At 48.3% G+C, this 22,810-nt stretch overlaps 2 protein-coding genes across 2 annotated transcripts; both read left to right on the forward strand.

The window, feature by feature from the left end:
• Positions 1 to 5,600: 5,600 nt before the first annotated feature.
• LOC309837317 (interferon lambda-4-like) lies at positions 5,601 to 8,174 on the forward strand (the record flags this gene model as incomplete). The annotated part of the gene is made up of 6 exons (XM_082677789.1): positions 5,601 to 5,611; positions 6,722 to 6,905; positions 7,333 to 7,404; positions 7,496 to 7,639; positions 7,874 to 7,948; positions 8,070 to 8,174. 6 exons carry the CDS (start codon positions 5,601 to 5,603, stop codon positions 8,172 to 8,174), a joined length of 591 nt encoding a protein of 196 aa, XP_082533915.1.
• A 271-nt stretch (positions 8,175 to 8,445) lies between these two features.
• Positions 8,446 to 13,347, forward strand: LOC309837318 (interferon lambda-3-like; the record flags this gene model as incomplete). The annotated part of the gene is made up of 6 exons (XM_082677790.1): positions 8,446 to 8,497; positions 12,017 to 12,198; positions 12,478 to 12,555; positions 12,825 to 12,968; positions 13,077 to 13,160; positions 13,249 to 13,347. 6 exons carry the CDS (start codon positions 8,446 to 8,448, stop codon positions 13,345 to 13,347), a joined length of 639 nt encoding a protein of 212 aa, XP_082533916.1.
• Between the last annotated feature and the right edge of the window lie 9,463 nt (positions 13,348 to 22,810).

A 22,810-nucleotide genomic window follows, 5' to 3' on the forward strand; every position in this document is an offset into this window, starting at 1 on the left:
TGCTGGCCATTGACTAGCCCAGAGGGTTGCAGGCAGGGGTTTGAGGACTTTACCCACCTGTGGGCCAGTGCCAGCGATGACTCTGCTCAACCCTCTCTCCTGAGCCAATTGCTACGTTTGTTTTCTGCACCTTTTGTGTTTTCTGTGTGTCGGTCTTTCTTTTGCACTCTAGGAATGAACTCAAAACACACCCTTTCCTTTGGCTAGAAGCTGCAAGCTTGGCAGAGGAACCCATACAAGTGCCTGCTGTCAGGAGTTCATACTCGGGTTTCTTTCTTTCTTTTTAAAGATTTTTTTTTTCATATGGACCATTTTCTAAAAAGTCTTTATTGAATTTGTTACAATATTGCTTCTGTTTTAAGTTTGGTTTTTAGGGCCAGGAGGCATGTCAGATCTTCGCTCCCCAACCAGGGACTGAACCCACGCCCTCTGCATTGGAAGGTGAAGTCCTAACCACTGGACTGCCAGGGACGTCCCCATACTAGGGTTTCTAATGCTTGCTCTTCAATCTCTCTCTTGTCATTATATCCTTCCTCTCCCTGTCTTTTTTTCCCTCTTTCTCTGCACAAATATCCTTCCCTTCTGTTTTCTCAGCTTCTTTCCTCATCTGGGACTTAGACAAACTCTCTCTGGCTTCCTTAGTCTGTTATTAAATGACATGTATTCCTTTACCAATTATAAAACCATTCTTCATTTGCTGTTGAAAATTGGAATTGCAAACATGTTTTTCTCAACCACTGTTAATAATAATTATAGTTGGTACATACTGAGCACTTCCTGTATGCTTGGCTTCCACTTTAAGCTCTTCTCATGTATTTACTGCTTTATTCTCCCCATCAAGTCTGTGAGGTAGGTCCTCTTACTGGCTGATGTTTTATAAGATGAGGAAACTGAGGTACCGTGGCCGTGCGTCTGTCCAAGCTCACACAGCTTGTAGATGTGATCCTAGGCTGTCTGGGTTATTACTGGTGATGCTCTGCCACTTCTCACCTATATAGACAGATCTATTCATGTGCAGAATAGTTAAGGTATGTTTTCGGCAAGTAAAGCAAAGTTTCCCACATGAGACCACCTTTAATTAATTATAAAGTTTATTAATAAATATTGATAATTACAGGCAAGTAATGGCTGTTTTTCCCATGTATGTCTTCCTCAGCATTAATATGAAAAAATTATTTTGTCTTTCAGTGTATACTTTCCTTATTGAAAGGCACAGAGGTTTTAAAAAACATCAAAGTGGTTGAAGCAGAAGTACTCTGAAAAAAACATGAGAGAAATTCTACTGAGACACTAGACGAGATCAGCCAATGTGTCCATGCGCAAACTTTCCAGGCTTCCATTACCTCTCCCCAACTCATCCCAGCATCCCCCCATTTCAGCTGGAGATCCAAATGGTTTGGGGAAGGTGACTTGACCCCCCGTCTCTGGTTTGGCATATGTGACTTGGCTGCAGCCATTGACCTCAGTTAGCCTCCTTGGCCACAGTGATTGCATTTGGGGGTGGGCATGTGACCTAAGCCAATCTAATCAGAATGAATCTCAGTGCTGGACATCTTATCCCCAGATAGCTGTGTGTATCGAGTTTGTTCCTTTTTATTGCTAAATGGTATTCCGTGGTATGAATGTACTACAGTTTTGGGGTTTTTTAAACAGTTACCTGTTAAAGAACATCTGGGTTGTTTTTTGGCTGTTATAAATAAAGCTGCTATAAACAATCATGTGCAAGATTTTGTATGAATGTAAGTCTTCATTTCTCTGGGAAAATGCTCAGGAATGCAATCGCTAGGTCATATAGTAGTTGCATGTTTAGCTTTTGTAAAAAACTACCAACCCTATTTTCCAGAGGGGCTGTACCATTTTGCATTTACACCAGCAATAAGCGATCAATTTCTCCATATCCTCGTTAGCATTTGACTTTATTTATTTATTTATTTGTTTTTAGGCATTCGGATGGCTGTATAATGATATCTCATGGTGGTTTTAATGTGCATCTCTTTGTTGGCTAACAATGTTGAACATCTTTTCATGTACTTATTTCCCATCTTTCACTCTTCAGTGAAGTGTCTCTTCATGTCTTTTGCCCCTTCCCAAACGGACTGTTTAAATTTTCTACTGTTGATTTTTGAGAGTTCTTTATCTATTCTAGATACTAGTCCTTCATCAGATAGGTGGTTCGCAAGTATTCTCTCCCAGTCTTTAGCCCGTTCTTCTATCTTCTTAACATGGTCTTTTACGTAGCAAAAGTTTTGGATCAAATTCAGTTGATCAATTTTCCCTTTATGGATTAAGCCCTTGGTGTCAAGTCTAAGAACCCGTTGCCTTGCTCTAGATCCTCAAGATGTTCTTCATCACTTTTTCAGAACGTTTTATAGCTTTATATTTTACATTTAAGTCCATGATCCATATTGAGTTAATTTCTATTTTAGTGTGAAGTTTAGGTCAAGGTTATGTTTTGGCCTATGGAGGTCCAATTACTCCAGCACTATTTTTTGAAAAGGCTAGTTTTCTCCACTGAATTGCTTTAGTATGTATGAGTATTTCTACATGCAAGGAGTGTCACACCATGTGTATTATTCAGTGATTTACTTTTTTCACTGTGTCTTGAAGATTTTTCCATGTCGGTGCCTATAGATCTGCTTTGTTCTATTTAACTACTGCAGGTCTAGCTTAACCTGGAGTTCCTGGACAATAGGATTCAGGGGAGGGTGAACTTGCATGGGAAAAAGCTGCATCTCCGTCTTCACTGACCTCAAACTGAAATTGAGCATTTCTTTCCATTATGAATGTAAGCAACAAACCACAATAATATCAGCAGAACCTGTGACTTTGTCACTAAAAGAAGCCACAGATACTTCCTAACACATTACAGATGTGGCACATATCTTTTTTTTATTATTTTTTTTAATTTTTGGCTGCTTTAGGTCTTTGTTGCTGCGCGCGGGCTTTCTCTAGTTGCGGCGAGCGGGGTCTACTCTTCTTTGCGGTTCGCGGGCTTCTCACTGGGTGGCTTCTCTTGTTGCAGAGCACGGGCTTTAGGCACGTGGGCTTCAGTAGTTGTGGCACTTGGCCTCAGTAGTTGTGGCTCGCGGGCTTAGTAGCTCCACGGCATGGGGGATCTTCCCAGACCAGGGCTCGAACCCGTGTCCCCTGCACTGGCAGGTGGATTCTTAACTACTGCGCCACCAGGGAAGTCCTGTGGCACATATCTTGAAAAATCATTTACTCCCATTACTCCCTCAACAGTATAGTAGTTATTAAACCTACTGCTATGTCTTGTATTTAGTTCATTAATAAAGAGACATATGTATTACTTATCACAAAGTTACTTTAATGTTGTGGTAACTGTGTTTCAAAATAATCGGTTTTCTTAATAGTCCTGTGTATCTAAAAACACATTTCTGAACAAATAAGTGATTATAGCAAGGTTGCAGGATACAAGATTAATATGAAAAACTATACGGCTTTCTTGTATAACAGCAGTGAACAGTTTGTAGTTGAAATTTAAAATTCCAGTTACATCAGCACCCCCAAAAATGAAATACTTAAGTACAAATACAACAAAATATAAATAAAATCTGTGTGAGGAAAACTGTAAAACTTTGATGAAAGAAATAAAAGTACATCTAAAAATGGAAATATTCTATGAATATGGATAGGAAGACTCAATATTGTCAAGATGTTGGTTCTTCCCAACTTAATCTATAGATTCAATGCAATCCAATCAAAATCCCAGCAAGTTAATTTGTGGATATTGACAAAGTGAAAATTTATATAGAGATTCAAAAGACACAGAATAACTTTCACAGTATTAAAAGAGAAGAACAAAGTTGGAGGACTGACACTCTCTCACATCAAGACTTACTATAAAGGTATAGTCATCAAGACAGTGTGATATTAGTAGAAGGACAGACAAATCAATGGAACAGAATAGAGAGCCCAGGAATAGACCCACACAAATATAGTCAACTGATCTTTGAGAAAAGAGCAAATGCAATTCAATGAAGAAAGGATAGACTTCCAACAAATGGTGTTGAAACAACTGGACATTCGCATGCGAATAAATAAAAAAATAAACAAACCAAGCTAGACGCAGACCTTGAACATCTCACAAAAATTAACTTAAAATGTATCATAGACCTAAATGTAAAGTGCAGAAGTATAAAACTCCTAGAATATAGTATAGGAGAAAATCTAGGGAACCGTGGTGATGATTTTCTATATACACTGAAAGCACGATCCATGGAAGAAAAAAAATTGATGAATTGGAAACATTTTATACTCAGCCCTATGAAAGACACTATTAAAAGAGTGAAAAAGGGCTTCCCTGGTGGCGCAGTCGTTGCGAGTCCGCCTGCTGATGCAGGGGACACGGGTTCGTGCCCCGGTCCGGGAGGATCCCACGTGCCGCGGAGCGGCTGGGCCTGTGGGCCATGGCTGCTGGGCCTGCGCGTCCGCGGCGGGAGAGGCCACAACAGTGAGAGGCCCGCGCAAAAAAAAAAAAAAGAAGAAGAATGAAAAAATGACTCCCTTTCTCTCCCGCAGTCTTGAGATCCATGATTTTAACAAAAGACTGGAAAGAATATCAATGCTCACCAATAGGGGATTGGTTATTCAATAATCCTGTTACAATGCAAGCCTTACCAGTGGTATATGCAGGATGTCTCCCATTGCCCCTCCAAGTTCACTCTTCCCACTTCTCCACCCTCCTCTGGGCCCCAGGAAGCTGGCCTTTGGTTTCTGTTGGGTGCAGCCAATGGGGAGCCTAGCAGTAGGGCCAGAGAGTGGGGAAGGAGAGTAAAGTCAGAGTATTTATTCCCCAGGCTTCCTCCCTGCAGGGGCATCATGACTTCTCTGTCCCTCCCCCTGTGTACATGACTCCCTCCTTCCCAGGTAAGGTAACCACTCCCTCCCTTCTCCCATTCCTTCAGGCCTAGGGATGACAGACCCTCATCCAGGTGGGCCCCAAGGCCTTGCATTCCTCCTCCTCTGTTCTCTTCACCATCCAATCCCTTTGTAAACACCCTTGATATTAAACCACCACAGATTATCCTACATTGATTAGGCCATCTGTTTCCTGCAGGGGACCTCACTGATACAGTACAATTAAAGATGTGGGCGAATGTAAATGAGAGGTAATGGTAAGACACACAGAGCAGGCTACCAAACTCTATACAGACTCGTTCCAATTTAGAAGTTGCTCAAAGAAAGAGAAAAAAGAAAAAAGAGGAGAACTAGCAACTAACTGCTAAAAAGATTACATCCAGGAAGTGGGATTAAAGACTTTCTTTAACTCTCCAAGTTGTATTTTTTTTAAATATTTATTTATTTATTTTGTTGCACCGGATCTTAGTTGCAGCAGGCAGGCTCCTTAGTTGTGGCATGCATGTGGGATCTAGTTCCCTGACCAAGGATCGAACCCAGGCCCCTGCATTGGGAGCATAGAGTCTTAGCCACTGCGCCACCAGGGAAGTCCCAATGGTATTTTTTTACTGACTGAATCTTTATAACAAATGTGTTACTTCGATAATCAGAAAACATATGTACAAATAAATATATGTAACATTTCTACTCATTGGAAAAATTGTTCCAGATCTGGGGTGATGGAAGACAGGTGGGTGGTGAAATTATAGGTGGGTTTTTAGCTTTATCCAATGACCTTGCCTTGCTAATTTTATCAGGAAAAGTAGTAGATTTTATTTTTAAAGCAAAACAAAGAGACTGATTGAGACACATGGAGACAAAGAGACACTGGCCTGAATGTTTGCTAGAAAAAGGAATGATAGACAGATGGAGTTATCGACAGAGACAAAAACAGGACCAGGGAGACAGAGACAAAAGAGGAGGCAAACAGAGAGGGAAGAAAGAGAAACAGAATGAAATGGGGACAGAAATGGAGAGAGAGAAGGAGGCACTGAATCAGATATTTAGGGGTAGTTGTGGCTTGGAGATCAGGCTTTGGAGCTGGATTGAGTGTAGGTTCAAATTCTGCCTCTGCCAATCACTGAATGTGTGTCTTGGAAAAGTTCCTTCACTTTACTGTGCCTCAGTCATCCCATCTATACATCGGAGGTGGAACAATTCTTGCAGTGTCATTTTTTGAGCATTAAATGAGATATGTACATATCAGTTACTTAGAACAGGGCCCAGTAACACCAAGCACTGTATAAGGGCTGGTTGTTATTATAGAACAGAGATAAGGACACCCAGGGTGATGAAAAGAAAGTGAGAGGATACAGAAAGGGACAGAGACCAGAACTGGTGGCAGAGAGCTGGGGTAGAGTCATCGCTGGCACTGGCCCACAGGTGGGTAAAGTCCTCAAACCCCTGCCTGCAACCCTCTGGGCTAGTCAATGGCCAGCAACGACGTTGGGAAAGCTTACCCTGCACGGGGAAGCCCGCTTGCTCACCATTCTCAGCTGGGCACTTAAAAGCCACCACGGAGGGTGCAGGCACCGCTGTCCCAGGTGGACACCACTCTGGACACCACCCAGAGGACAGTGGAAGGCAGGCCCTGCTGCAGCACCAGGCTCCAGAGACACATTGTAGCTGAGGAGTGAGAGGAGACAGGCTGAGGGTAGGAGGGGGCCCATCCTGTCTCTTCCCCTGCGTGTGTCCACAGCCCATGCTCTGAGCGTCAGTCCCTCTGCAAGTCTAACCACAGGCAGGGGCTTGGACTCGGGGCCTTCTCCTTGAGCTCGCTGACGTCCGTCGCGTCCTGCAGGAGCAGAGATGGGGCCGAGTGGCGCAGCCGCGGTGGCCGTGGGGCTGTGGGGCTGTGGGTCTTGGTGACGGTGGGCGTGGCAGCGGACCCCGAGGTGGTGGAGCCTCCGCGCCGCTTCCTCTCACACTACCGCTCCCTGGACCCCCGGGCGCTGCTGGCCATCAAGGCACTGAGGGACCGCTATGTGAGTGATGCTCAGACGCCCCCGCCCCCTGGACCGCGGGCCCACCGGGCTCGGAGACACCAGACTTTGTCCCGAGGGGCCCTCGCGTCCTAGCGTCCAGCAGGCACATCTCAGATTTCAGGGTCCAGAATTGTGACCACGACCTCTTCCCGGAGGCCCCGGTGGTCAGCTCATGCATGGCCTTGGTGCGGGTCACAGAGGGGCGCCCCCTCCAGGCGGACTCAGCTCCACATCGGGGCACAGGCTCCGCACGGGGAGCGCGGGTACCTTTGAGCCCCACTCAGCCATCGGCGCGCTGCCTGGTTCGGGACACGATAAGCACAACCGTCCCGGCCAGTCCCCAGCCACGTCCAGGAATCTCCGACGTCCCAGCGCTTCAGGGGCCCTTGCCAGGAGACTCCGCGTCACCCCAGCCCTTGCCCCGCAGGAAGAAGAGACGCTGAGCTGGAGGCCGCGCAACTGCTCGTTCCGTCGGAGGAGGGACCCTCCGCGGCCTTCCGTGAGGCCTGAGGGCGGCGGGCGGGGTGGGGGTGGGGTGGGGAGCGCGGGCTGGTGCGCGGCCCCGTCTAACTCCCGCCCGGTGCCCGCAGTCCCGTGCGCTGCTCCGCCAGGTGACCCGCGGCCTCGCCGACGCCCATGACGTGCTGAGCAGCCTGCCGAGCCCCGAGCTGTTCCCCGGCGTCGGCCCGACCCTGGAGCTGCTGGCGGCCGCGGGGCGGGACGTGGCGGCCTGCGTGAGTGCGCCGCGCCCTGGCCCCGCACACTTCCCGGCTCGCTCTGCGCCCCTGGTCTCGAGGCCAGGCCCCCCGACTGCGAATCTGTCCCATGAGGCCAGAAACGGGCGCAGACACGATTCACGTCCTCTCGGTGTCCCCAAATCCGGGCTTTGGTCTGCGGCTGCGAGGGGAAGCGGGGGGGGAGGGGCTTGGTTCCCCGCCGCCTTCATTAACCTCCTGTTCTCCCTCCAGCTCGAGCTGGTCCGGCCAGGCTCCTGGAGCAAGTCCCTGCGGAGGCCCAGGAGGCGTCCCCAAACTCGCACAGCTGTGAGTGGAGCAGGCGGGAAAGCGGCTAGACGGGAGCCCAGCTTGGAGCCGTGAGGGTCTGGAGAGGGGTCTCTCGGGGAAGGAGATCCCTGACTCAGCCCCGCTCCGCCTCCTTCCCGAGCTGCAGGACTCGCCTCGGTGCCACGAAGCCACCGTCATCTTCAACCTCCTGCGCCTGCTCGCGTGGGACCTGCGGCTGGTGAGGCACTTGGGTCCTTGTCTGTGATCCCGCCGCGGCTCCGCCTGGGACCCGAAACTCTGGGGGCGCCTGGCTGCGGACGCCGCCCTCCTCCGTGGCCCCATCGGACCAGGCGGATCTCTCAGCCTGGACCCGCCGGCGCTGGTGCCAGAGGCGCCCTTTTCCCAAAGACCACAACGAGTTCCCCCGGAAGCAGCGATATTTCCGCGGGATGCGTTGCCCTAAGATCTTGCAGGGCCCGGGCTGGCAGGAAATGACTGGAGTCCGTGTCCGCCTTGGTCACTGACCACCACGTACCATGGACCAGTTTCTACTTCTGCGGTTACAGGAACAGCCCTGTCTCATGACAGGTCCCAGCCCTGCTTTGAACCTTCAGTGCCCGCTTTGCGATTCCATGAATATGTGACTCTTGGACGTCCCCGCTGGGGAAGTCTCTTTCCCTGAGGGACTGGGTAGTGAAAGGGCCAAAAGTCCTCTGGATAAGTAGTTTTTTGAGTTCCGTTACTTAAGCGTGTTTTGTGTTTATGAAGTTCCTGTGTGTATTTGCCGTTCTGTGTTCTGTTGTTAATTTATTGCGAATTATTAACTATTTTTGCATTACTTTGGGTTGTTTATTCCGTGATCATTTTGAGGGGGGCTGTTCAGCACAAAATGCTGAGACAGGGAAATCAGGTGACCTGAGTTTCAGGTCTGCCCCTGCCCCTTAAGTGTTGCGTGTCTGGGCAAATTACTTCTCTCTGAGCCTCAGTTTACTCATTTATGCCATGGCATTGTTACACTTCCCTTGCAGTGAGTTCTATACATTGAAATAATGTTTCTGAAGCTTCCAGCTGAAGCCACAGAATGGCCTTAATAATTGGTCTCCATTAAATAATCACACACGTACATGCAGAACAACTGCACTTTTAAAATCTGTCTGCATCTGTGGATGGGCAATCTTCGTGGCCAACTGCAAAGCCTGTTTGCTAAGGTCACACAGCCAGAGAGGGTCGGAGCCAGGTTTGAGCCCCAGAGTCTAGCTCCAGCTCCCATGCTCCTAACCACTCCCCTGAACTTCCTTTCTAAGAGAAACAGTATGATGTTGAGGGATTTTGAGATAATTTGTCAATTTTCAGGATTCACAGTTGTTGCAATGTGTCCTCCCCTGATGTAAGGCCCATGCAATTAATAGAAACTGACCAGAAAGAACACTGGTAGGTGACTTGGGCACATCCCTGCTGTTGCTTTTATTTTTATTATTATTATTATTATTATTATTTGCTGTACGCGGGCCTCTCACTGATGTGGCCTCTCCCGTTGCGGAGCACAGGCTCCGGACGCGCAGGCTCAGCGGCCATGGCTCACGGGCCCAGCCGCTCCGCGGCATGTGGGATCTTCCCGGACCAGGGCACGAACCCGTGTCCCCTGCATCGGCAGGCAGAATCTCAACCACTGCACCAACAGGGAAGCCCTGTTGCTTTTATTTTTAAAAAACATGTTTATTGATTTTGGCTGCTCTGGGTCTGAGTTGCGGCATGCATGCAGGATCTAGTTCCTCCACCACGGATGGAGCCCGGGCCCCCTGCACAGAGTCTTACCCACTGGACCCCCAGGAAAGTCCACCTGCTGTTACAGGTGAACCTATCTGCAGGGCAGGCATAGAGACGTGGACCTAGAGAATGGACATGTGGACAGAGTGGGGGCAGGGGAGGGTGGGACGAAGTGGGAGGGTAGGACTGACATATACACACTACCATGCGTAAAATAGCTAGCTAGTGGGAACCTGCTCTAACGCACAGGAAGCTCAGCTCAGTGCTCTGCGACAACCTAGAGGGTGGGATGGGGGCGTGGGAATGAGGTCCAGGACGGAGGGCATATAGGCATACATATGGCTGATTCACTTCATTGTACGGCAGAAACTAATACAACGTTGTAAAGCAATTATACTCCAATAAAAAAATTTCTAAAAAAGTTATGTATCAGAGCTCAAAGACATTCCCAAATGAGGACTTTGGTCCACGCTCTCCCTGGAATTATGAATGAGGGAAAGAGGGGGTGGGAGTAATAGTCAAAAGGACCCCACACCTTCTGTTCGAGACGTCCATTACCTCCAAGTCAGGAGATGTCGCTACACTGGGGCCGTTGAGTGTAGTGGTTACTCTCTGGTGTCAGACAGAACTCAGTTAATATCCTGCCCTCACCACTTATTTGCTGTATGACCTTGGAGAAGTCTCTCAACTCCTCTGAGTCCCTGCAGTGTCCTCTGTATTTGCAATGTAGGCAAAGTTCAGGATGTCCTTGGTGCTACCATGAGTATTCAGTAGCACGTTGCGAGGGAATTCCCTGCCATTCGAGTGGTCAGGACGCTGCGCTTTCACTGCCGAGGGCCCGGTTCAATCCCTGCTCGGGGAACAGAGATCCTGCAGGCAGCGCGGCCAAAAACAACAACAACAAAGAAAACAAACCATATTGTGGCAGAGCCTCTGTGAACAGGGTGAGATGTACAGGCTCATAGGAGGGGCGTGTCTCTGTTTCTCTTTTTCACTGACTGTTCCCTTTTCCTGGAAGGCTCCCCCTCAGATCTCCACAGAGCTCCCTCCCTCACTTCCTTTAGGTCTTCCCTCAAATGTCATTTCATGACCTTATTAAGTACAGATTTCCTCTCGCACTCTGCTCTCGTCCCTGCTTCACTTCTTTCATTTTCCGTTATCTGACTTTACCTAACGTAATACATACCACATGCCTAATCCCCGTGTCCCACACAGGTACTACCTTGCACCTCTCTCCAGTAAAAAGCCCCATGAAGGATTGTTTCATGTCTTTTCTTTTTTCAATGCTTTCTTCCTGGCACCTTGAGCAGGGTCTGACCCAAAGCGGGGGTGGGAGGGCAAATAGGTACTTGGTGAATGAATGAAGGCATTTTTCTCAACCCCACCTGATTTCCCTGAAGTACTGGTCACAGCTCAATTTCATAGCACATCCTCCTATTCCTGGGTCCTTGTGCGCCTGACAGTCAGAGAGCAGGTCGGTGCAGGCTCCCGACCTCCCCTACGCTGTCTCTATGGGTACCAGGTGGGGAAGGGTGGGGAGCAGCTGGTGTCCTCTCTGAATTCGCGAGTGTTTTGCCTTTCTCACTCTCCCTCCCACCCGCAGCAGCACCCCTGGACCTTCTGCCGTCTCCTAGACAGCCTCCCTCTTGGAAGTTCCAGGCTCTTCATGGCAACACCTCCTACAGGTGCCTTTTCCCTCTACTCCCTGTACTGGGGACTCTGCCAAAAAGGAAGTCCCTCTGTCCTCTCCCCACCGCAGTCCTAGATCAGCCTGGGCACTGGCGCAGGAGACCCGCCGTGTGGGGCTGAAGCTGCCCCAGCCCTGATTTTGACTTCCTTACTCACTTTCTTGGAGGTGAAATGGGACATGAATCCATGTCAGTTTCTCTTTCCCTGAGCAGCTCACAGGGCTCACAGGCCCCGCCCTGCTCTGGGCTTTCCCAGTGCTTGCCTCCCCTGTTGCCAGTGTCAGCCGCTAGCTGTGTTTTCACTTTTCCTACATCAGCTGGGATTGCCCAGCTGCACAGGCTAAAAGCTGCGCCATGGAACTCAGGCAGGAATTACACCTGAGACGGAGCTGGAAGTTCAGAGACGAGGACAGAGCAGCGAGCTGAGATCCAGAGGAGGAGGCTGAAGTCAGAGACGCCGGACGAGACTGAGAGACCCCAGGCGGCAGCCTCAGAGCAGACACTTGATCCCCATCTGCTGCAGAGACCAGAGAGCAGGAATGAAGCTGGGTCAGCCCCTACATCATTGTCTGGGACCCTCGCCTCCCCAGAGCCTCCCCCTCCCCCCCGCGACGCCCTCCCTCCCCTCACCTTCTGTCCTTCCTTAACACAGACGTGGCCCCCGGCTGCAGGCTGCTGCTGGTGCTGATGACCGTGGCGCCGAGCAGGACAGGAGCGGTTCCTGTGCCCTCACCCCTCGGGGCCCTCCCAGGTGCAAGGGGCTGCCACATGGCCCAGTTCAAGTCTCTGTCCCCACAAGAGCTGCAGGCCTTCAAGAGGGCCAAGGATGCCTTTGTGAGTCTCCCCCGACCCCTCCTGCAGTGGGCGACCCTCCACCCCTCCCTCTGTGCGCTCCCAGGCTACCTGGGCTGAAGGTGGGCCTGCCCTCCCCGCACTGGGCTGACCCCCACCCTCCCCGCGGTGGGCGATCTCCTGTCCTCCTGCGGTGGACCTGCCTCTGCGGTCCTTCTGGAAGTCAACCTCCCGTCCTCCTGTTGTTGGCCATCCTCCAGTCTCCCTGGGGTCTTCCCTCTGTCCCTCCCCCCATGGGCTGACCTTGCCCTTGCTCTCCAGGAAGAGTCGCTCTTGCAGAAGGACTGGAACTGCAGCTCCCACCTCTTCCCCAGGACCCGGGACCTGAGGCAGCTGCAGGTGAGTTGGGAGAGTCAGGCCCGCCTGCCCTCACCTGCTCGCCCTGCTCCCGCTCTGCAGGTGGCCCCTCACCTCCTCCTTCCCTCACGTCCTTCTCTCCCTGCCCTCCCCACCCGTCCCCCGACCCCTTCCCCTCAGCCAACCACATCGGCTCTCACCTGACCCCGACTTTCACCTTCCACTGTCCCTTCCTCTGTCCCCCTCACCTGTGCCTCCTCGCCTGTTCTCTCTCACGTGCAACTCTCACCTGTCTTCTGTCTCCTCCTCAGGTGTGGGAGCGCCCCGTGGCCTTGGAGGCGGAGCTGGCCCTGACACTGAATGTCCTGGAGGCCACGGCTAACTCATCCCTGGATCACATCCTGGACCAGCCCCTTCACACGCTGCACCACATCCACTCCAAGCTCCAGGCCTGTGTGAGCGCTCGGGGCACCCGGGCCGCGTCTGGGCTCTGGCCACCTGTATGTGCCCCTCTGTCCCAGGCCCTGCCTCACACCCTCAACACCACCCTCCTCTGCCCACAGGTCCCAGCTCGGCCCACAGCAGGCCCCAGGCCCCGGGGCCGCCTCCACCACTGGCTGCACCGGCTCCAGGAGGCCCCGAAGAAGGTGAGTGACCGGGGAGGGGAAACCGATGGCTGGGCTCAGCTGGGAGCCCAGACGTGGGAGCTACTGAGCCATCCCCCTCTGCCCCCAGGAGTCCCGGGACTGCCTCGAAGCCTCTGTCGTGTTCAACCTCTTCCGCCTCCTCACCCGGGACCTGAAATGTGTTGCCAGTGGAGACCAGTGTGTCTGACCCCAGAGACCCACCTGTCTCAGCATCTTTTTTATTTTTTTTTAATTTAATTAATTAATTTATTTCTAACTGCATTGGGTCTTTGTTGCTGTGCACGGGCTTTCTCCAGTTGTGGCGAGCATGGTGAACTCTTCATTGTGGTGCATGGGCTTCTCATTGCGGTGGCTTCTCTTGTTGCAGATCGCTGGCTCTAGGCGTGTGGGCTTCAGTAGTTGTGGCACGTGGGCTCAGTAGTTGTGGCTCACGGGCTTAGTTGTTACGCGGCATGTGGGATCTTCCCAGACCAGCACCCTAACCCGTGTCCCCTGCATTGGCAGGTGGATTCTTAAGCACTGTGCCACCAGGGAAGCCCTGTCTCAGCATCTTAGATATTATTTATGCACAAACTACCTCCACTGGATTATTGCTTCCAGATCCCTATTTGTTTTTGAAGCCCCTAAAAGATATTTATTCTTGTACTTTTTGTAAAATGTGTGAAAATAAACAATTTGTCTATGACATTGACCTTGTTTATATGTGACTGTGTAAGTGACTGCACAACTGAGTATGTGACTGTGGCCCTCTGAGTGTGCGTGTATTGTATTTGGAAGGAGAAGTGAGAGATGAAGAGATTATGAAAGAATAAATGAATGAGGAGTGAAAAAATCACTGAGGATGTTTTCAGCCACAACAATGGAAGATTTCATTGCAACACAAGCTATCATTACATTAAGTAATAAGATGTCTAGAGGAGGCTGTGTCTGGGTCAGATCAGCGGGACCATGGCTTTATCATGGACCTACGGTCTATAACTGTTAGTATTTCTAAGGATATGTGTTATAATTGTGTTTGCGTTACATTCACCCCAACCTCCTGTGGTTCTAAACCTGGGATGACTATTGTCAGGGTGGCGATGTGCTGGGAGAAATATCACAGAGAGAGTTGTCACCAAAAAGTCATTAAGTTCCACTGTGGGCATTGTTCTATGTAGACAGTGGTGTTGACTGCAAATAATTTTCTTGTCTGATCTGTATGTCTTTTATTTCCTTTTCTTGCCTTATTGCACTGGATAGAACTGTAGTACTATGTTGAATAAGAAGGGTGAAAGAGGGCATCTTTGCCTTCTTCCTGATCTTAGGGGGAAAACATTCAGTTTCACCATTAAGTGTAAATGTCAGCTGTAGGTTTTTTGTAGATGCTCTTTTTCAAGTTGAGGAAGTTCCTTTCCATTCCTATTTTTCTAAGAGTTTAAAAAAATCATGATTGGGGACTTCCCTGGTGGTCCAGTGGTTAAAAATCTGCCTTCCAATGCAGGGGACATGGGTTCGATCCCTGGTCAGGGAACTAAGATCCCACATGCCACGGGGCAACTAAGCCCGTGTGCCACAACTACTGAGCCCACGTGCTCTAGAGCCTGTGTGCCGCAACTACTGAGTCTGTGAGCCACAACTAGAGAGCCTGTGTGCTGCAACTACTGAGATTGTGCACTCTGGAGCCCGTGTGCCGCAACTAGAGAAGCCTGTGTGCTCTGGAGTCCGCGTGCCACAACTAGAGAGAAGCTTGTGCACTGCAACGAAGAGCCTGTGTGCTGCAATGAAAGATCCTGCATGCCACAACTAAGACCTGACACAGCCCAATTAAAAAAAAAAAGATCATGAATGGATGTTGAAATCCGGCAAATGTTTTTTCTTCATTGATTTATATGATCATGTGATTTTCTTTTCTTTAGCCTGTCTTGGTGGATTGTATTGATTGGTTTTCAAAGACTGTCATTGATAAAAAGCTGCAAAGAGTCCTTGTATTCAGTATCCATGGAAGGGGGGCAAGAAGATGAATAATCTGGGGCTGCAATCTGGGGAAACATGTTCTTCTGCCTACTCCTGTCTCTATGACATTACTATTTCTTACCTCTGTAAGAGTACATGGTGTACCATGCACTGGCTCTTAGAACTTCTGCTCAGAAATGATACACACCACTTCCATCCCCATTTCATTGGCCCAAACAAGTGACATAGCCAAGCCTGAGGTCAATAAGGCAGAGATTAATAATTTTCCCCAAGAAATGGATTCCTCACTTTGGAAAGGAAGAAGGTATTTGGAATGATAAGGCAGTATAACACATCCTAAGTTCTTATCTCCAACTCTGACTTTATTGTTTATTTATTTTTTGGCTGCATAGGGTCTCAGTTGTGGCACGTGAGATCTTTCGTTGCGGCATGTGGGCTTCTCTCTAGTTGCAGCACGTGGGCTTCTCTCTAGTTGTGGTGCACGGGCTCTAGAGCACGTGGGCTCAGTAGTCACAGCACGCGGGCTTAGTTGCCCCTCGGCATGTGGGATCTTAGTTCCCCGACTAGGGATCGAACTGGCATCCCCTGCATTGCAGGACGGATTCTCAACCACTGGACCACCAGGGAAGTCCCTCCAACTCTGACTTTAAAGACAAAGACAAATTAGCTTTATTATTGTGTGTAGAAACCAGCTCAAGTTCAGATCCAAACTGGACCAGCTGATAAGCCAGTAGCAATGAAGACTCTCATCCTAAAAGTTCCCATGCCATTTTCCGACTAATGATCCGTAGAAAGGGATTTGCTGGTGGAAACCCCCATTAAGAAGAGCTAGTCCACAGTGCTGAGAAAGCAGGACCACTGTCCACTCTCCATGGTCCTGAACACCACTCTTGGCTACAGGAGGGTGGTTTCTTTCATCCCTGGGACCTTGGTGGATGCCTGTTAACCTCTTCAGCACTTACAGATTTTTAAAATGAAATATTGTCACATCACATAATGGTTATGGGATTTTTTTCTTAAATAACATAAAACTTCAACTCAACTTGCTTAAACAATCAGGAATTTGTAATCTCATATACCAAGAAGCCCGAGGGGAAGATAGATAAGGAGTTGGCTAATTCAGGAAATCACACTAATGTTATTGATCATTCAGATCCTTTCCATCTTTCAGCCTTGCTGTCCTCAGCATTTCAGCCTCATCCTCAAGTTTGATCATCTCAGGTCACACGGTGGCTACCGCAGTTATGGATATTAAATCCTTTGAGCAATGTCCAGAGGAAGAAAAGGGACAGCATTTCCATGTATCTTTCTTATCACTGAGGAAAACTTTTCCTAGGAGCCCCTAGCAGACTTTCCTTCAATCCCACATTAACATTCCATTAAAAATTGCAAACCCGGGCTTCCCTGGTGGTGCAGTGGTTGAGAGTCCGCCTGCCGATGCAGGGGACGTAGGTTCGCGCCCCGGTCCGGGAGGATCCCACATGCCGCGGAGCGGCTGGGCCCGTGAGCCATGGCCACTGAGCCTGCGCGTCTGGAGCCTGTGCTCCGCAACGGGAGAGGCCACAACACTGAGAGGCCCGTGTACCGCAAAAAAAAAAAAAAAAAAAAAAAAAAATGCAAACCCCCTAGTGCTCCTGATATCCTAGTGCTCTACTTCCCCCCCGCCATAGCACGTATCTCCTTCTAACACACCATAAATGTGCTTACTTTAAAAAAAAATGTATTTATTTGGCTGAGCCAGGTCTTAGTCGCGGCACACGGGGCCTTTGTTGCTGCGTGCGGGATTTAGTTACTTCCCTGACCAGGGATCGACCCCAGGTCCCCTGTATTGGGAGTGTGGAGTCTTAAGCACTGGACCAGCAGGGAAGTCCCAAGAATGTACTTACTTATTGGGACTTCCCTGGCGGTCCAGTGGTTAAGACTTCGCGCTTGCACTGCAGGAGGTGCGGGTTCGATCCTTTGTCTGGGAACCAAGATCCCACAAGCAAAAAAAAAAGAAATGTGGTTACTTATTATGTTGTTGTTTATGATCTGTCTCTCTCTACTAGAATATAAGCTCCACCAGCTCAGAGGTTATTGCCTGTTTTGTTCACCTCTGTCCCCAGCACCCAAAAGAGGCACAGAGTAGGTGCTCAGTAAATACTTATTGAAAGAATGGATGACTGTCACATTGTGTCACATGCCTCAGCCCGAATGTTTTGCTGGAAAGGGACATGAGACAACTATAACTGGCTCAGACCAGAGATGGTCTGCTTTGTAGAGCGGGGTTGGGGCCCACTTCTCCTGAAAGCTCAGGTCACAGCAAAGACGGTAGATTTCTGATCAAAATGGGGGTTATTTCAGGCCTCCATAATCTATTACAAGCTTCCAATACTTATTTCATATTTTCTCCCCTCTCCTTAAAACTCCAACTCCTCTCCCCCATCCTCACTCTCACAGATGGCTTTGCTTCTTCCACTGAAAATACGGAAGCAATAGAAGAGACATCCCATATGCTCCCACTACCACATCCACATACCTACCAGCATCGGGGCCTGGATGCTCTGCTATCCTCCTTTCTAAACCCAGCTTCTCCCTTTGGACCCTGGATCCTACCTGTTTCTTACTCATAATTCTCCCCTCACCGCTTATCCTGCATCATCAGTTTTCCTCTGTCTATTCCTATCATTTCTATTATTTATTCTATCTCGGGAACTCCCTGGTGGTTCAGTGGTTAGGACTCCACGCTTCCACTGCCAGGGGCACAGGTTTGATCCCTGGTCAGGGAACTAAGATCCCACATGCTGCGATGTGGCCAAAAAAAAATACATAAAAATAAAAACATAGAGAAATTCTATCTCAATCCCACACCCCCTCCAGTTACCACCCCATTTCTCTGCCTCCTTGTACTAGTCAGGCTTCTCCAGAGAAACAGAACCAACAGAATACAGATATATATATATATATATATATATATACACATATATATTTATTACGAGGAGTTGGCTCATGCATTATGGAGGCCAAGTCCCAAGATCTTCCGTTGGCAATCTGGAGACCCAGGAGAGGCGATGTGTAGTTCCAGTGTAATTCCAAAGCCCTGAGAACCAGGAGAGCCTATGGTGTAAGTTCCGGTCCAAAATCCAGGATGCTTGAGACCCAGGAAGGGCCAATGTCTCAGCTCGAATCTGAAAGCCAGAAAAGAACACCATCTCAACTCAAAGCAGTCAGGCAGGTGGCACTCTCTCTTACTCAGCCTCTTCCTTCTATTCAGGTCTGTCGTTGATTAGATGAGGTCCACCCACAGTAGGGAAGGCAGTATATTTACTCAGTCTACCAGTTCAAATGTAATCTAATCCAGAAAAACCCTCGCAGACACACCCTGAACAACGTTTGACCAAATGTCTGGGCACCCAATGGCCCAATCAAGTTGACACATAAAGTTGGCCATCACACTCCCTTTTCAGCAACTTTTGTCAAAAGAGTTGTCTATGTCATTGTCTCCTCTTCCCCTGTGTCTCCTCTGAGTAAGGCTTTTGCCCCAACCACTCCACATTCAGCTCTTGTTCAGACCACCAATGACCTCCATGTACCAGGGGCTCATCCTGGCCCTTATCTCTCAACTGTCTGTGATGCATGTATCTATTCTCATGGCTTAGAACCCAACCCCATCTCTACAGTCATGGCTCTTGTGGCAGATTGAATTCTTGGTGCAAATTTTCCCCCTCCCTGCATCTATACCCTTCCCATGGCCTCATTGAAGGCAGAGTTTAATTCCCTGCCCCTTGATTTTGGACCTAGCCATGTGACTTTTTTTTTTTTTTTTGCAGTACACGGGCGTCTCACAGTTGTGGCCTCTCCCATTGCGGAGCACAGGCTCTGGACGCGCAGGCTCAGTGGTCATGGCTCACGGGCCCAGCCGCTCCGCGGCATGTGGAATCTTCCCGGACCGGGGCACGAACCCGTGTCCCCTGCATCGGCAGGCGGACTCTCAACCACTGCGCCACCAGGGAAGCCCGCCATGTGACATTTTTTTAGCCAATGGTATGTATGTGCAATGATATACAATAATGTCCTGTTCTCAGTCTAGTCCTCAAGAGGCCTCATGGGTTTCCTGTGTCCTCCTGGGATTTTGTCATGACAATGAGAAGAGCTCCCCTGGCTTGCTGCTTTCCTTCAGCCTGGCCTCAGACCTGAGCCAGCCAGACCCTCAGCTTGAATCAGAGCCACCCAGCTGAACCCGACCTGCATCACCCAGCCCCAGAGGTCAGCAGAGCCATCCCCAGCTCCTCTGTGGATGGCTGAGCTAAGTAAGTGGTTACTGTGGTTTTGAAATTTTTGTGGTTGTTTGTCAGTCACAGCACACACTGACTGATACACCTCCCAAATTTAGCTCTTCAGACCTCACTCCTGAACTCCAGGCTTATACATCAAACTGACTACTGAACAACTTCATTTGGATGTCTAATGGGCTTCTCAAACTTATCATGGCGGAAACGCAACTTCTTCCCTTCTCCACCCTAAACCTCTCCTTCTATTATTTTTCTCATCTTAGTAAAGGGCAGCTCCATCTTTCAAGACCCACAGGCCAAAGACTTTGGAATCATCCTCGGCCCCTCTCTTTTTATCATCTCCCACATCCAGTTAGTAAGTCCAGTCGATGCTACTTGAAAGAATATGCTGCATTGGACCATCGCTCGCTCCCTCTCTGGCCCCACCCTCTCCCAGCTGGACCATGGCAGCAGCCTCTTGCCTGTTCTCCCCAGTCCTGCTCTGAGCCCACCGTCTGTTTCCCACATGCAGCCAGAGGGACTCTGTGAACACCTGAGTCAGGTCAGGCCCCTCCCCTGCCCAGAGTGCTCTCCTGGCTCCATCTCACTCACAGTGAGTGTCTATTGACCAATGAATGAATAAACAAAATAATGATATATATGTCAAAGAAAAATTGACCAGTCGATCTAAGAAAGAAATGGAATGGATTTGCATTTCCTTAATGATCAGTGAACATATTTTCATATGCTTATTGGTCATTTGTATCAAAATGAGTCTTAGAGGGCTAAAATCAAGGTGTCAGCAGGGCTGATTCCTTAGGGAGGATCCTGGGAAGAATACGATTCCTTGCCTTTTTCAACTTCTAGTGGCCACCTGGATTCCTGGGCTTGTGGCCCCTTCCTCTAGCTTCATAGAACATCACCCCAGTCTCTGCTCCCATCATCACCTCTCCTTCTCATCTGTAGTCACATCTCCCTCTCATAAGGACATTTGTGTCTCCATTTACGGTTCATCCAGATAACCCAGCACAATCTCCCCATCTCAAGATCCTTAATTCAATTACATCTGCAAAGTTTCTTCTGCCAAAAAAAAGGTCACATTCATAGGTTCCAGGATTAGGACCTGGATATCTTAGGAGACCATTATCAATCAGCCTACCAGAGTCAGCCTTCCCTCTACTGTACCCAGGTTGTGGAAAGACTGAATTCCCTTTATTTTCCCCTGGAGATCTGTGTCCTGTCTGACTCTCTGATCATCCCTCAACCTGCCTCTTACCCAAGCTTTGTGATAATACCTTAATATCTATTCTTCCTTTATTAATAGGAAACTTGATTTTTTACCAGGCATATGGCTAACCTGAGTCATGACTCAGCTTCTTATGGCATCATATGCTCACCTGTAGCTAAGTTCTGACAGAAAGAGCTCTTAAAGGGTGGGGCATTCTCTTCTTCTTCCCTCCCTCCTATTCTCCACCTGTTGTCTGGGATACGGATGCAAAGGATGGAGTTCAAGCAATCATCTTGGACCGCGAAGAGGAAGCCACATATTGACGATGGAGCAACAATATAGAAGGAGCTTGGGTTCTCGCACTGTGGAACCCCAGACAGTCTGACACTGGAGCCCCAGACAGCTTGGGTGGCACCTCTCTTCATGAAGGAGAGAAGAATACTCCTCATTTGCAGTAAAATCAAATACAAATTAGTGATAGGCAGAATAATGGGCCCCCCCAAAGATGCCCCTGTCCTAATCCCCAGTTATGACAAGGAGGAGATAAGGTGGCAGATGGAATAAAAGCTGTTAATCAGCTGACCTCAAAATAAGGAAATTATCCTGCATTATCCGGGTGAGTCCAATGTGATCACAAAGATCCTTTAATATGGAAGAGGGGCAGAAGAGGAGGTCAGAGTCAGAGAGAGATTTGAGGATGTTGTGTTGCTGGCTTTGAAGAAGGAGGGGGCCACAAGCTAAGGAGTGTACGCAGCCTCTAGAAACTAGAAAATGCAAGGAAATGGATTGTCCCCTAGAGCCTCCAGAAGGAATGCAGCCCTGCCAACACCTTGATTTTAGCCCAGTGAGATCCACTTTAGACTTCTGACCTCCAGACCTGTCAGATAATGTCTGTGTTGTTTTAAACTACTAAGTTTGTAATCATTTGTTATGGCAGCAATAGAAAACTAATATATAATTGATCCAGGCTTCTTCCCCTGAATCTTTCTGTCTTTAAGGCCCATCACTAATAATAATAATCAAGGGACTTCCCTGGTGGTCCAGTGGTTAAGAATCCACCTTCCAGTGCAGGGGACACCAGCTCGATCCCTGGTCGGGGAACTAAGATCCCAAATGCCATGGGGCAACTATGCCTGCACGTCGCAACTACTGAGCCCGTGTGCCACAACGAAGAGCCCGCACGCCTTAATGAACGATCCTGCATGCTGCAGTGAAGATCCTGAGTGTCGCAACTAAGACCTGACGCAGCCAAATAAATAAAAATAAATTTAAAGAAATAATAATCAAAACCAACATCAACATTAATAGTTAACATACTGAGCATTTTCCTGTGCCTGACACAATCTCAGCACATGACACTTATTATCTCACGTAAGCCTCACAACAATCCTACAAAGGAAGTAGAAAGCCTTAAATACAAATGTGGGAAAAGAAAAATAAGGCTGAAAATTAGCAAGCTAAACATCAATCTCAAAAGTTAGGATAAGAACAACACAATAAACTCAAAGAACGAATGAAAACCAAATGCACAATAGAAACTAATGCTGTTTATTATTATTAATGAAATAAGATCAAATGAAAGAAAAAACCCAAATATGCAATAGAGAGGATCTACAAAGCTAAATGTTGGTTATCACTAGTAATTTGAAAAGACTAATAAAACCCTTGCAATTATATCTCAAAATAGATGAGAAAAAAGATTCAGCCATTAAAAAAAAGAAGGAAATCTTGCAATTTGCGACAGCATGGATGGCATTATGCTAAGTGAAATAAGTCAGACAGAGAAACAAATACTGTGTCATCTCGCTTATATGTGGAATCTAAAAAAACAAAACCAAAAACAAATGAAAAACTGAACTCACAGAAACAGAGAACAGATTGGTGGATGGATGAAGGTGGTCAACACGTACACATTTCCAGTTATAAGACAGATAAGTCCTGGGGATGTAATGCACAGCATGGGGACTATAGTTAGCAACACTGTATTGTATATTTGAAAGTTGCTAAGAGAGGACATCTTAAAGGTTCTCACCACAGGGAAAAAAAATGCAATTATTCGAGGGGATGGATGTTAACTGAACTTACTGTGGTCATCATTTTGCAATATACGCATATATCATTATGTTGTACACCTTAAACATATACAATACTATATGTGAATTATATCTCAATAAAACTGGAAAAGAGAAGGAAAAAGAAAAAAGAGAGATAGAGAATAT

Source organism: Grampus griseus, assembly GCF_964374135.1.
Source record: "Grampus griseus genome assembly, chromosome: 19".
Classification (NCBI taxonomy): Eukaryota; Metazoa; Chordata; class Mammalia; order Artiodactyla; family Delphinidae; genus Grampus; species Grampus griseus.